Source organism: Adiantum capillus-veneris, chromosome 2, assembly GCF_014529385.1.
Source record: "Adiantum capillus-veneris isolate H3 chromosome 2, ASM1452938v2, whole genome shotgun sequence".
NCBI lineage: Eukaryota > Viridiplantae > Streptophyta > Polypodiopsida > Polypodiales > Pteridaceae > Adiantum > Adiantum capillus-veneris.
In genome coordinates, this window is record NC_140932.1 from 137,871,645 (window position 1) to 137,886,796 (window position 15,152).

Here is a 15,152-nt window from a genome sequence, read left to right on the forward strand (position 1 = left end):
GCAAGTGAGCCGGCGCGGCTCCGTTTCCGCGACGCCCCGAACGAGGGCGTCACACTCCTTGTTGATCGACCCATTCTCTGCACGCCTCATCCTATTGTAACCATGGAGGAAGAGGCATGTGACTCCCAACATGGGCAGCTAATTGCGTGACTCCCTTTTCCATCCCCATGTTTTGAAAGCCGTAGGCTAGGCTAAGTTTTTTTGTAAAGCCATTGGCCAATTCATGGGGAACTGAAAAGTAAAGGAAAGCCGTGTTTTTGCACACAAATTTTGTACCACACACGTTTGAAATCTATTGCGCTTTCATGGAAAAGCAGGGACTCTCAAATGCAAAAGTGAGGCAAGCCTTGTCCAAGCCAATGAAGCCATGTTTACACACAGTCTCACTCACTCACTCACTCTCTCTCTCTCGCACGCACACCAAGTTCGTTAAAGGGGGAGTCCCCATTCCTCCCTCTTCTCTCACTCTCTCTCACTCTAATTAGTATCTTGCGCGCACATAAAATGCAAGCTTTGTGAACGCAATCTCTCACACACTTGCAAGATAAATATTCTTAATTAGTTTGCTTCTTTCTATGCACATTGAGAGGATTGACTCCGAAGTCCTCTCTTCTCGCAACCCCCACACAGCCCACATTTTATTCCTCTCCTACTCTCCTCTCCCCCCCTTGGGTTCTTTCAACGCACATTGAGCTGCCGTCCTGTCTTCTCATTCACACGCAGATTCACTCTCCTCTCTCTCTCTCTCTCTCTCTCTCACAGTAAACTCCACACACGAAAGGCTCGTTGATGGTGGGTTCATTTTCAATTCATAGCTTTCCCTCCATCATCATCGTTTGCAATGTGCATGCAATATTGTGAAGCAACAAAGCAGGAACAGGACTCACATCTTCTAGCCAATCAAGGCACAAACTTTGCACACACACTGATATGCAACAACAGGAGTCTTAGCCTAAGACTAGAGAATGTCCCTTGGTCATCATCATCCTCTCCTCATTCTCTCTAACTTTCAAAAATTTTGCTCTCACCTTCTGTGATCTCGCTTGCGCACGCGTTGCTCTCTTCCTTGACACACTCAATAGCCCGTATGAGTGAGATCATCGCACAGCGCTCTCTCGTGGACTTGTTTCCTCACAACACCACACCTTTCTGCATCTAGTTGAGCTTATAAGACCCACATCACCATTAATCATGCCTCCGTCTGCATGGGTTGCTTGGAGACGTATACTCTCTTGCAAGCAAGACTCCCATGTATCAGTTTATGATCCTAAAGGTACCGCCAGCACCACAAACGTCAATGGCCGACAGGTGCCGACTAACAAAGGCGGAGTTGCCCGCCCCAACGTCCAATCGTCTCACAACCACATCAAAGGCCATGGAAATACTAATCAGGCAAAGAAGAGGAGGAGCACAAGCTCTTCTGTGTGTTGCAATGATCTCAAGAATGTCGTGCACGGGAACACGCGTGTTATGCATCGTGGGGACCAGGATAGCCCGCTTTCGCACCATCATAGCAGCCCACATCAGCTGAAGGTGCTTCTTCAGGAGCCTTCTCTTCTCTATAGCCCCCGTATTGATTTGCATGTAAGCTCTGTTCAGAGATCATCAGCTCACCATGGGAAGAAGAGTTCAACTAGTTGCTATGATTGCTCAATTGCATCGTGTGAGCCTTCTGAATCTTTCTCCCCTAAAAGTTCAAATGGTTTTCAAGCTAGAGAGAATGGGAATTGGTACCCTGCTTCAACCTGCCATAAGTGTGGTGATAGCATCTCCGACACACCGGATGCTCTTGAAGAGCACTACACTACCCACCATGCAGGTTAGTCCCTTTTCAATTTTCTGTTGATGTTCGTGATCAATCATGATATGCACACTAGAGTCCGTCTAAAAGTTTGCTAGAAATCTGAAGTGTGGGACTATTTGACTGTAGCAAGTTATTCATGAGTTCATATAATGGCACACAGCTTTGCAAACTTGCAAATTGGCGCTGGGTTATGTCTTGTCGCTTCAGGCTGAACTGAGGAAAGATAAATTCTCTGCTATTAGGGCCATGGCTCCTTTTATTGCTGTTAGAGTATGTTGAAATGGACACTGAAGGGTAGAGTGCATGGATTCAGTGTGCTTTTGTGTATGTGCAAATTGCCCCCGTGTCCGCAAAAAAAACCATAGTTTATTGTATTTTTAATCAGCTAAAATTGCAAAACCTCTGCTAGATTCCGAGCTTGCCTTGAAGAAAGCTTGTACAAATTTACAAGTTTTAGCGTAAATTCTGATATATGATTCAAATTCAATCTAGAGTTTAAGTTTGCTTATTTTCCTCCGTTGAGAAAAATATTTTGTCAAGCCTTGATTTGCCCATCTCTCATTCCAAATGATTGTATTTGACCCATATGTGCCATTGTGTACATAACATCTAAATAGTGATTAGGGGGTAAATGAAGGAAAAGTACGCAATTTCATTAAGACTTCTGAGAATTTGAGTGTGATGATTCATGTTACCTTGCAGTTACCGAACTCAAAGAAGGGGACTCAGCCCGGAGCATTGTGGAGATCATCTTCCAGACTAGCTGGCTACGACAAGACATTGTGTGTGCAAGACCCGAGAGAATCTTCAAGGTTCACAATTCTCCCAGGACCATTGCTAAGTTTGAGGACTACAGGGAAATGGTAAAACTTAAGGCCAGCAAGATTTCCAAGAGGCAGTCGAGATGTTTAGTGGATGGCAACGAGCTTCTCCGCTTCTATAGCACTACGGTCACCTGCCGCATGGGCAAGACATGCTTGTCCACATCGTCAAGCTCTCCATGGACAACTTCTTTATGTGCTTCAGCAACATGTGGAGTATGCCAAATATTGAAGCATGGATTTCCTACACAGGGACAGCCAGGCATATACACCAATGCAAGTAGCAGCCAAGCTCATGACACCTCCATGTGTTGTCAAGAGTATGACACTACGGCAAATGCCAAGCGTGCAATGCTGGTATGTCGGGTTATTGCTGGAAGAGTGAAAAAGTCAGGTTATGAAAGCTCTCAAGATGGGCCCATTAGTGGATATGACTCTGTAGCAGGAGAGGCTGGCGTGTATACAGATTTGGATGAGTTGCTTGTTTTCAACAACAAAGCGGTGCTGCCGTGCTTTGTCGCCGTATACAGCTGCTAATTAACTAAGACATATACTGCTGAAGCAAAGAAGGTTTATGTTATGGGTTTGATATAAAGCACGAGGAGGAATCCATAACATCTCACCTTCTTCTACACTTCTTGCTTTTCTGTTTTGATTGATGCCAACCACTTGCAAACAACATCCTTTGTACAAAAGCCTGCCAATGTCATTCACTTGTTAGCATTTAGGTAGGAGAATCAGCATAGCCACTCTAGCATTGGATTGTGGGTGCCTCTTATGGTGATTCAGGATCTTTGGGTTTAGTTCTTGTTTTCTGCTGAATTTGAGTGACCAGGGTTTTAGTGAGATGTACAATGCACTGCAAGAGATGTGGTGGCTACTATCTCTAAATTTCTATCTTTAAAGGCTTTTTTCAATTTACTGAGTTTTGACCAGTATGCATTATTGTTATTTGTAGTGGCAATGTAAAGTGAAGTACTTTTTAACATAATGATGGCTAAATGAAGAGCAAGGCACAATAAGCTCTACACATTCTCATTATTGTTCCCATGTTGTCTACTATGACAACATCATGAGCTGTTGTGACGAGGACAAGAAGCCCTAGACAAATTCTCGTTGACGTCCCCATATTGTCGACTATGACGACTCCATGAGTTGAGGAAGGGTGTGCATGTGTATTTAGGTGTGGTTCGGATCAGTGAAGTGCTGGTCTCACCTGCAGTTAGGCATGCTGCCTCTCAAGCTACCTTAAAATGGCACTCCGTTGCCTCTAATTGCACCTAGCTACACATGCGCTCCCTCGTGTAGGAGCTCAAAATGTCGAACCCTATGGTCAAAGCTCATAACAAAAGAGCTCCTCCATCACAAATGAGCTTCTTTTATCATGTTTGAAAATCTCAAATTTGAGAGATAGGAGGGTTAAGGGGTCTAGACAGGGCTAGACAATTTATAGGTTTAATTTGTATGGCTTTACATAATCATGTATAGAAATGATAATTGGGAGAACATTCGTTGAGTACTACCAACTACTACTGTTTATAATATGGAAATGAATATAGACTCTAATTGGTATGGTTTGCAAGGATCTTCCTCCAATGGAACTCCCCAGTTTATTGCTGATGAATGGAACTCCCCAGTTTATTGCTGATGCAAGGCATGAGTTTATTGAAGTTGATCTGCTCTCCATATAGGTTAGTAACCTTGCTGAAATGTAATTGATTCATGGTGAATTATTGTGTTAATAATGTAGAGAAAAGGTTGATCTATACACCTTGATTGGTGTCCACCTAAAAGTACTTCAATTATGTCTATCTGGATACCTACATGAGTCATTTGGCAAATTTTGGAGCAAAGTTATGAGCATATTGATCTCATCTATAGCAAAAGAGACTAATTAATACCAACTTGGAACAAAATCAGACCATTGCCAAGATTCTTGACAATTGCCAATGCTCTTCTAGATGAGGTTTTAATCAATTACTACACTAGACATTCCACATCATTTACAATCTATCTCCTTGTACTTGTTGCTCTTCTAGCTTGGTTGAGAGAATTTATTACCTTTCAAGCTACTATGGAGAACTTGCACTATGAAAATTTTCAAGTGTTTATCGCGTTTTGTAAAGAGAATGTGCAAATTTAAGTAGAGAAACAAGAGAAAGGAGAGCGATTCTTTTTTGTGTTTAAAATATAACTGTGATTGTTTTCGTTGTTATTATCGTGTTTATTATCGTTATTAGCGCGTATTATCGTTATCCGACGATCAAATTTAGCGCTTAAATTTTTAAATTTTGGTTTAACTCCTCTCTTTTCCCTCTCTTTAAATTTTGGTGTTTCTTTCCTCTCAATAAAAATTAAAGAATATTGTATATAATCTTCAAATTTAAAGAGAGAGAGAGAGAGAGAGAGAGAGAGGAGGGGAGAGGAGGAGGCGGGAGATATAAAATTACACTTGGTTACAATTAATATAATTATTATCAATTGATTAAACATAATTGAGCATATTTTCAAATCTAAAGAGAGGAAGAGGGAGGAGAGAGATGAATGTATTATACGACCAAAAAACTTCATAACTACAAAATATTTATGAATCATCTTTCAAAAGATCTCTACATAAAGCATCATTTAATTTTAAGCCCATGGTTCTTAAATCAATAAAGAGAAACGGAATTGTCATTTGTGGATGCATTGTCTTTATCATCTTCGAGTTCGTCATCTTTCATCTCATCATCTTCATCTTCATTATCATGACAATCATCCTCGTTAAGACTTGTTGTCGTCGGACTTATTCATCGACTTCCTCCTTCTCTGTTTCTACCTCATCCAAAGTCGGAGGTGGAAGAGGGTCGAAGATAGTTTCCACTTCATTAGTGGAAAAAATGGTTCTCTCTCGAAGTGTTACGGGAATTACGAACCAAAGTTTTGGTTGGTGGATTGCTAGGATATAGATGACCTATAAAATAGAATAGAAGCTCAAAGTGAGTAACATTGGTATAACTAACGTTACAAGCAAATAAGAATAAAAAAGGTACATGTCACTTACCTGCTCACAATTGCGTGGTAAAACTAAATTGTCATACCTCCTTGTGTGATGCACACTAGAGTCCACTATGTAGAGACCATTCTCATGTCGTTTAGACACATTTGCAAACCACTTGCATTCAAAGATGAAGTATGAAAGGTTCTAAAATTAACTTTTAGTATCCTTTCAATAGTTCCGCAGTACTTGGCTTCATCACTGTTTGTGTCAAAGTTATCCATGGTGGTTCTACGCTCGTCAATGTGGCGTGAACGAAAGTGACGACCCTTTGACCACATAGAGTCAAAGGAAAGGCACTACAAAATAGAAAAATATATTAATTTATCAAAGATAATTTCAAGAAATAGCGTTACAATATGGTTTAGGTATATGATTACTTACCTTTGGTACACAGCATCGTTCATACTCTCATTCTTTGCTGGTGATGTCTTTTTCGCACGCTTTTGTCTCGGTCATTCTCTCATGAATCCACTTTACACTAATGAGATCTGGGAAACATGCAAGGTGTCTAAGCACTGGGGGTGCCCTCCTTCTTCCATGTGCTTGTTTCCATGCTTTCCTCTCTTGCAAACGCCTTGCCTTTCCCATTGTCTACAAGTCCACCCACTTGGTCATAATCTTTGCATTGAGAATGCAAAAGTTATCGACCACTCATGATAGATTCATATCCATGTTAGGTAGTTTCCCCTTTCCACTTGGCAAGTGTGAAGTCATCTTTGCATCTTTCTCGTCTGACCACATGTGTGGCATTGAAGGATCAACTTGTGCCAAATACTCTGATATGTAAACAAATGCCTCTTGAACAATCTACCCTTCGGTCATACATGCCTCTAGTTGAGACCGTAGCCGCACAAAATCTTTGAGAGTCTTTAAAAACTTCTCTAAGAAGAACATCCATCGTGCGTGCACTACTTCAGATATAGCGATCTCCTTCACCACCTGAACCAAGAGGTGAATTTGACTAAGAACGACCGATCGAAGAAATGCATCTTCAATGGCATACACAATTTCTGTTGCAAGTATTTGAGCAGCAGGGATAACATCTATTTCGATTTTCTTGGAGCTCACAAATCTGCAAGGAAACGCACAAGGATACACTAAGTGCTAGTTGAAATTATTGTGTACATAAAAAAGTTGTAGTTGAGTGGAGTCTTGTAGTGTACCTTACTACCTCTTCTAGTTTGAAAATTGTGTCCCTTACTTTCTTGTCACGACATATACACATACTCACCAACAGAATGAACTACAATGTAAATTAGGGAAAGGGAAAGTGAGTGATAGTCATACACACAAACTATAGATAGAATAGGGAGTATGAAGATTACCTGAAGCATATTATGTCAATCATGGGACTTTAACCCATACAATTGAACGCTTCCACCCTTCTTTGCTTTTGTGAAAGCTCCCTTTGGCGACCTCATGTATCCTGTTGGTGTGCGCGAATAGAGGCAATGGTACTCTTCACCTTGTCTAATTCTTCTTTGGCTAGCATCCATGGTGCTTTAGGAAGCACAATCTTTTCATTTGGGGCACGCCGTGGAGTAGCAGAGGCGGGGAGACGTTTTAAAAGCCTCAAATCCTCCCTCGCACCCAAAGAGTCCTTGCCAATAATGTGGTCCCATAGTGCTTGGGCTACATTCTTGAATATGTGTAAGGGATCCAAAAGTTGATGTATTTTTAAGTCTTTCCAATATGGAAGCCTTAAAAATATGGAATACCTCGACATACCTTTTGGTGGAGGACACGGAGTCGGATTGTTGTTGTAGTGTTCTTCCCAAATGGTTGCGCAATTTACCATCGTGAGCTTTAGAGGAGTCTTCCCATTTGTTGGAGCCTTGTACTTGTTATGCCCTTGAGGTAAGAAACGATGGTTGTTTGGATAGATTACCTTGCGCAAGAAATCGGGCCTCTCCATCACCGACGATGGCCCGCAAGTAGGACATGCATTGTGCCCCGATGTGGACAACCCTGCATGCATATTATATGGTTAGAGAGATGAGTGGACTAAAGGAAGAGAGGGAAAGAGGGAAAGAGAAATAGAGGAAAGGGGGTTACAAGAAATCTCTCAAAGCTTAGGATAGTCGTGCATAATCCACATAAGGATTCCCCTCACAATGGCCTCTCTCCCCCCTTTGCAAGTGAGACATCTACAACAAGAATGTCTCTCCATAACTCCTCCAAATCCTCGATGAGAGGCTCGAGGTAAATGTCAATTCCTAAAAGACGACACCATAAAGAGAGAGGGAGAGAGTATATAAAAGCCACATTCTATACTTACAAAAGTAGTGCATCGATATTTACATTACTCCAATTGAATTTTGATTGCAACTTGAGGACTTCCAATGATGCTCGGAGCACCGAGTATCGTGCACCTTCGTAAAGAGGTGTTCGGACATTCGTCATCAATCTATCCTCCGTTTCGACAGCCCGTTTTGTGCAAGGCTGACAATCCTCTTCGCACACGCCGCGCTCATGAGCTAGTAACTCATCACACATGTCAAACATGTGCTCATCCTCTGCCTCAAAGTGCGACGAAGACGCCATAGGAGCTGTCGATGTAGAGCCAACGGGAGGATCACCATGCGGTGCACCCAAATTGCCAGTCGCTCTTGCCTCTGTCGTTCGGCCTTGCATGCCGGTGTACCACCATCGAACACAAACAATTGGGGTACCTCCTCGAGCGATGGGTGAGTTACGCTATCATCTCTTCGAGCGCTTTTTCGAGGATGCCAAAGCCCTTCGTTCTCCATGTGCTCCAAAGCAATGCGCCTCAAGCGAAGGATTGCCTTTTGCACTTTGCGCAAGGACAACGTAGTTTTTCCTTGAGTCAACGATCTCGCTCTAGGCCTCCAAGAGGACCACGATCATCCCAATCGATGTCCTGCACACACGAAATATTGTTTATTTAGTCACGTGTCCTAAAAAATAAATTAATTAGAAAAACACTTAATTTTATTAAAAAAATTACATATAGTTAAATTCAAAGGGAATAAATGACAATGAGTGTTAAATTTATTTTTTAACTAAAAGAGAATTTAAAAAATGCAATTAATAAACATTTAAAAGTACTACAAAATAAAGTATCCATAAAAATTTAAAAATCTTCATTAAAAAACTCAAATGGCTACAAAATGAAATAATGTGTAGCTAAGGGTAGAGGGGGTGGTTTGTACCCCCCCCCCCGACAACCTCGGATTCACATGTATCTGTTTGAAATGACTGGCCGTAGTAATATAGGCGATACTAGTCGCGGTAATGGACGCGGTAATAATTGATGCCTAAAATAGGCAAGAAGACAGAGTATGTCGCGTTTTTGCTCCATACTCTGCGTTCTTGCTTTCCGCCATCTCTCCCAAGCTTCCTCTCCCTCCCCTCCTCCACCCCCCCTCTCCCTTCCCTCTCTCTCCTTCTCCAAGCCTCTCCCCCCACCTCTCCCTTCCCCCTTTCTCCTTCTCCAAGCTTCCCAAGTTTCGTCGAAGAGGGTTTCGTCCCTAGGACTTCCTGACTCCACATCTTTCTTAAGCTTACCTAGAGCTTTGTGAGTAAGGCTTTTGAAGAGCGGATCCTTGAAGAGGTGAGCCCCATATGAGAGTAATCTCTTTGCCCCTTGGGGGCAATGATCTTCCCGTTTAGTTTTTTTAATTCTAATACTTAATGGAAAGTGGTCTAAAAGACACTGTGAAGTAACTACCTTCAGTCCAAACCATGGGGGTAGCTAGTCGGCTTGATGAGAGCAATAGCATCAATCTAGCCGAGAAGCCGTACAAGCATATTGTAGGCTAGTGTATATGACCCCACTGGGGATGTTGCCGCATAACCCTACCTCTCACAAGTCAATTAAGGCCCATTTCTCACATCAACTTCTCCATTTGGATCTCTTATATCCAACTAGCACGTTTGATGCTCCAATTTTGTCTTTTCTCTTCTCCACCATATTAAAATCTCCGACCAAAAACCACTCCCCTTCAATATGAATGCCCTTAAGCTATTCCCATAGCCTTGCTCTTTCCTTTTTTGAGCAAGGACCGTATGTGTTGATGATGGTAATATGTTGATCTACCCACAATCTTAATTCCTAGAGCTCTCCCAGAGGGATGGTTGAACACCACTTCTGGTTCATGATCTCTGTCCACAATCAAAAGCACTCCACTAAATCCATCCACTCCTCCTCCGTAGAAGACCAACTTGGTCCCCACTGCTTGACGTCTCTTGCTAGACACATCCAAGTGATGTTCTTGGATAGCCCAATAATTGACAGCTTTGTCTTTTATGACATCCTCCCAAAAAAGGGAGCGTTTTTTTCAGGTTTTAATTCTCTTCACATTCCAAGACTGGAATACTAGCTCTTCCATTACTCTGAGAGGGATATGAACTCCTCAACCTCTGGAGATTCTTCTTATGTGCCCTATTTCTTGCCACTCTCCTCCATTGGATCAATCCCATTCCCTTTGGTAACCTTGACGTTTTTTGGCTTAACATCCTAGAAAGCCTCAAAGATATTATCATAAAGAATGGGGGAAATGGGAGAATCTGGCGAGGATTCTTTCATCTGTCATGTTGTTCGTGCGTGGAATTTAAAATTCTTGCATGAAATGTTGGAGACTTGGTGCCACCCTTCCTCCTTCATGTTGTCCGTGCGTGGAATTTAAAATGCTTGCATGAAATGTTGGAGACTTGGTGCCACCCTTCCTCCTTATTTCCAAACATTGGAGACAGAACAATCTTCTGAACCAGAGGGGCTGTCGGTTCTTTTTGGGTAGTGGAAATGAAGCGATAAGCAAGGGTGTCCTTGTTGTTGCTAGGATGGGCTTTGATGGGTTTCTCCAATTTTCCAATTGATTCCTTGCAGTGGTTAGGCCGTTTGTCTCCTTGTGCCTTCTCAATGCCCTTGTGTGCAGTCTCCTCTTCCGTATCCATGCACCCCATTGCTGATACAAATTTTCACTAGTATTTAGGGTTGGGGTTGATACAATAGCAGCTAGACATGATCTAGCAAAATGCCCAAATTTTTTATATTTGAAACAGGGACTTAGGAGCCACCCTGGGTACCCCTCATTTTATTCCAGCTATTAAAGCAATGGGCACTGTGGCCAATAAGGTGTGTATTTTGTGGGATATCATGAAACCTCAACCTAAGAATTTGGTAATAAAAGTGGGGGTTGGCCTCAAGGTTATTCCTCTTAATCTTGGCACCCTTAAATTGCTTCTTAGCCATACCGGAAGGTTGAAAAATTATACCCATATTGGAGATAAATCTTGAAATACATCTGAGGATTCCAAGGAAGGGTCCCAAGGAATAACGCAAACCGATGATCGATTAAAAAATAATGGGATTTTGGATAGGAATTTGGCCACGGCCGCTTCGTCACTAAACTGCACACAAAAGAATCCTTTTGGTAGATACTGGACATTAACAACACCTCCTCCTTGATTAAGGACATTGGGCCTGTGAAGCTAGTTGATAAGCTCAATGCTAGCAAGTGCCCTAGGCATGAATCCGAAGATCACTGTGGATCTGGTAACCTTGACAACCTGCTTTTTAATCAGAGCAGGAGGGACGACCACGGTGAGCGCGTCCTGAACTTCCACACTTTGCGGGAGCGTTATTTTTAAATCTTGATAGGCTTTGTCGCCCTTGGCAGTATCGTGAGACTCTGAAAGCATCTCACCTTCTTCTAGCGACCTTTTGTTTAGTTATAGGGTGTTTATAATCTTATCCATTTCCTTCTGAATATGAGCCTTATGCCCTCTTTGCTTAGTCTCGAGATACCACCCCCTGTTGCTTCCGGTTTTCCACCTCCTCCATCGTGGCCGCCTTCGGCTATATTCGAGCCTTTCTCATTTTTTTCGAGTGAGGGGATCTTCGTCTCATCACTGCCCCCCTTCTCTGCATCGGCATAAGAAGGCCGCTTGTGTATAGTATCCATGGGCTTTGGCGTTACGGCCGGTGTGACCCGGTCACTAACTGTTTTCACTTCTTTTCTTGTGAGTGATCCTCTTTTTTTTTGTGCAAAACTCACAATTGTGAGTGATCGTATTAGAATGTCATAGAGAAAATTACAGATCAACCTCAAGCTCATGCCAAGCTTTGAGGTACTGAAATTACATCAGATTCAAGCTAACATACTATTATCAAGAGCAATGTTAAAATGGCAAGAGTCACCCTGAGCCAATCATTTGAGTTGTAATTTTTACCTATCACATATATAAGCTCCTCACTTTCTTGTACAATCACTGAGAATCTACCCACAGAAAGGTCGTTATCAAAGACGCTGCAGTTCCTGACCTTCTAGATATTATAAAAGAAGCAAAATCTAACAATTTGGGTATAAACAAGAAGGGCAAGACTTTGAAATAGTTTCCCCCCTAGACACAGATCATTCTTGAAGAAACCTATCTTCCACGTTCTTTCTATCCACTTGCACACCTTCCCCGCCATTCCTCTAATAGTCAAAAAATCCATGAAAAGGTGTGCGAGGTCTTTCCTAGCCCCTCGGCACCCTGAGCACCTATCGGATCCTATGCCCCATGCTTGAATCTTGATGCCCATCGGCAAGGCCCCCCATAGCACCTTTCACAGAAACGAATTCATATATTGGGGCCACTGGGGTCCCCCAAATGTTCATTGTGACCATAGCCCAACGAGCTTCCGACCATTGTTTTTTCCACTGTTTGTTCAAGGAACGGTTGTTTAGTTACAATGCCGTTTTGGTGTCTTCTCCGCGATGCCACATTGCCATTTTTGTAGGTTTTTCCCGTAGAAGTTAGCATTGAACAAGAAGAGTACATGGTAATGAGCCTATCTCTCATGTCTGGCGCCAGTCTGTGTCCTATGTGCATCGCACAAAGCCGTAGAAGGTCCACGCACTCTATGCCTCTCAAGCTCTCTCTAACTGTGAATAGTGAAAATGAGGTAGTAAGTGGGGTCCAAAATATCTTATATTAGGGGTTCCCGGGCCACTTGCCACAAAATTTGACATGTGCTCTTATCTCGTTGTGAAATGCACTTTAGGCTCAAAAATTTCTCCATTTAAACACCGTTTGCCCCATTTTCAAAAAAATTGACATTTCGTCCAAAAACTGGTCGGATCGGGCTTTCGACAACTTTTTCCATAATTTCACACAAACTTCACCATATTTTGCTCTTGACTTATTGATCACTGTTGTATTTTTCTTTTGTCATTTCGTCTCCATCTCACTTGATTTTTTTATTTTTCTTTGTTTTTCTCCTTATAATTTTAAAATTAAAAGGAAAATAACTAAATTAACCCAAAAAAAACAATAAATCAAAGTAAACAAAAAAACACAATAAACCACCATGTACAACCATTCGTAATATTTTGAGCTGAATTGCTCTGTTTTTCTTATTTTTTTCATAAAAATCGCTATTTTTACACACACACACACACACACACTTAGAGGCTCATTGCGGGCATTTGTCCTCATATCTCTATATAATCACATTAGATAAGGGCATATATACTTGGGTTCACCAAAAAATCATTGCAATCAAATGCAACAAAATCCAAAAACATAGAAATAGTGTCCTTTTAGTACTTTCTTAGTCTGTCGGGTTCGCATGGAGAATGCATCCCCCCCTCCTAGTCGGAATCCTCCCGGACGACGGTGTATTGTCCTAGGGTACGCGTTGTGCATGAGTATCAATCTATGCTAATGCAAGCCATGTAATGCCGCCCTATATGCACACTCGGTCAATGCATGGAAAAAATTAATGTTATGCGAGAGGAGGATATAGGCAGTGTGCTTATTGGCATTCGATGTTGAGGTTTTCTGTTATGTCAGTACCAATAGGAGAGCAGTGAAATAATAATCGTTCTAATTGTGCCACTCGTTGTTTGATTGACAATGGGTGCCCATGTACTTTTGGTTCGTGTTGTTGCTTTTGTTGACAGTCTTGTTTGAATCCAAGATTCACATATGTCATTTTTGTTGGCCTTTCTTTAAGTATCCAAAACTGAGTTAGTCTTTTTGAAGTTGGCTCTGTCTGCTTCACATTTTGTCTTTGGGAAGATGGCTTTGGTGCTGGTGGGACGTCAGGGGTTTGTATTGAAGGGAGTTCCTTGTTGTGTCACGTTGGAATCTAGATTTGCGCTTGATTACCTAGTGCATCAATCAACTTCTTCTGTACCCATTCCTGATTGTACCATTGAGCGTGTTTTCGGGGTTACCACTTTTTGTTATTGAGGTAGTTGTAAGCTTGGTTTGCTTAAATTGTGCAACCTCTGCCTTCTTAACCTAGACTTGCTTAGGTGTTGTTTGTGGTCGCAGTGGTGGCTGTTTCTTGGTGGGTTTTACAAATAGATCCCTTGTACTATTCTCGGTGCTTGGCTTTGTAGTAGTAGTCTCTTTGTTTTGCACTTTGGAATCCATTACTCATCTATTGTAAGGAAGGGTTGTTTGCTCTTAGCTTTGAAATCCGTTACCAATGGTTTGTCGTTTTAATTAGCTGCAAATGGAACCACTTCATTTTCTTGTGCATGTTGAATGTTGATTGTATCAAAGCTCCAATCAATCTATACATTGTACTCTCTTTGCCATGGCTGATCGAGCAATAATGGATGTTGTGTTGGCTTATCTTCTACCAAGAAAAACTTATGAGGATAGAGATATTGATTAATCTGCACATGTATCACCGTCCATCCCATTGCCTTGATTGAATGCTCCGAATAACTTTGAATGTCCTGTTGTGTTGGTTGAAGCTCTTCCTCAAGTGTTAGCTGCTTGTATAGGCTGTAGAAAATACAATTTCCTTGAGCCCCAGAATGTAGGATTTCACTGGTCTTCACTTGATTATCTCCAAGCTTGACTTTTATTGTCGGATCTATCGTATGCTCTTCCTCAAAATCTGTCAATTTGATTACATTGATTCGTAGTGGTCGTCCTTGTTGCTGCTCTTGTTGTAGAAGATTCCATTTTCCTATACGCTCCTTTGCTTTGTCTTGAGCTTCTTTGATGATGCGCTGCTTTTCTTGCGATCTTTTCTTTTCCGTATGTATTTGTTGAAGCATGTTCTCGGTTATTGGTAAATGATATTTTTTAAGGCGAGAACCACTAATCCAGTTAGGAATTTCTTCACCATCCAATGTAGCAAGCTTCACAGCCCCACTTGGTGATATCTCGTTGATCACAAAGGGCCTCTTTTTTAGTTTCTTAGCATGTTGTTTCAATGTATAAACGAGGACAGTGTATCCTGTTTTAAACTCTTTCGCGCGTACATGCTTATCAAAAAATTCATTTTGCCTTCTCTTCTGAGCATAGATAGAGGCTACCACCTTTAATCGAAGCTCATCCAGTTTTTCAAGGTCATCTAGCCCTGAAGATATTTCATGGCCTGTCCATTCTTAATGTTAGGATCATGCATTCCATAGGCAAAATAGCGTTAAGACCCGAACACCATGGTCTACGGTGTTGTTCCAATAGAGGTCTTGTAGGCTACCCTATAAACCCATAGTGTAGAGTGTAGTGG

General features: G+C 41.8%; 1 protein-coding gene across 1 annotated transcript; it reads left to right on the forward strand.

Moving 5' to 3' along the window:
* Positions 1-390: 390 nt before the first annotated feature.
* On the forward strand, positions 391-3,542 carry LOC147463721 (uncharacterized). Its single transcript, XM_086490428.1, has 2 exons — positions 391-1,819; positions 2,507-3,542. Exons 1-2 carry the CDS (start codon positions 1,192-1,194, stop codon positions 3,160-3,162), a joined length of 1,284 nt encoding a protein of 427 aa, XP_086346554.1. The 5' UTR covers positions 391-1,191; the 3' UTR covers positions 3,163-3,542.
* The last annotated feature ends 11,610 nt before the right edge of the window (positions 3,543-15,152 follow it).

Bases quoted from the DNA above. Each gene is read 5' to 3' on its own strand.
- LOC147463721 (XM_086490428.1), top strand. From the start codon at position 1,192: ATGCCTCCGTCTGCATGGGTTGCTTGGAGACGTATACTCTCTTGCAAG. The intron at 1,820-2,506 runs GTTAGTCCCTTT...GTTACCTTGCAG, and splicing joins CTACACTACCCACCATGCAG to TTACCGAACTCAAAGAAGGG.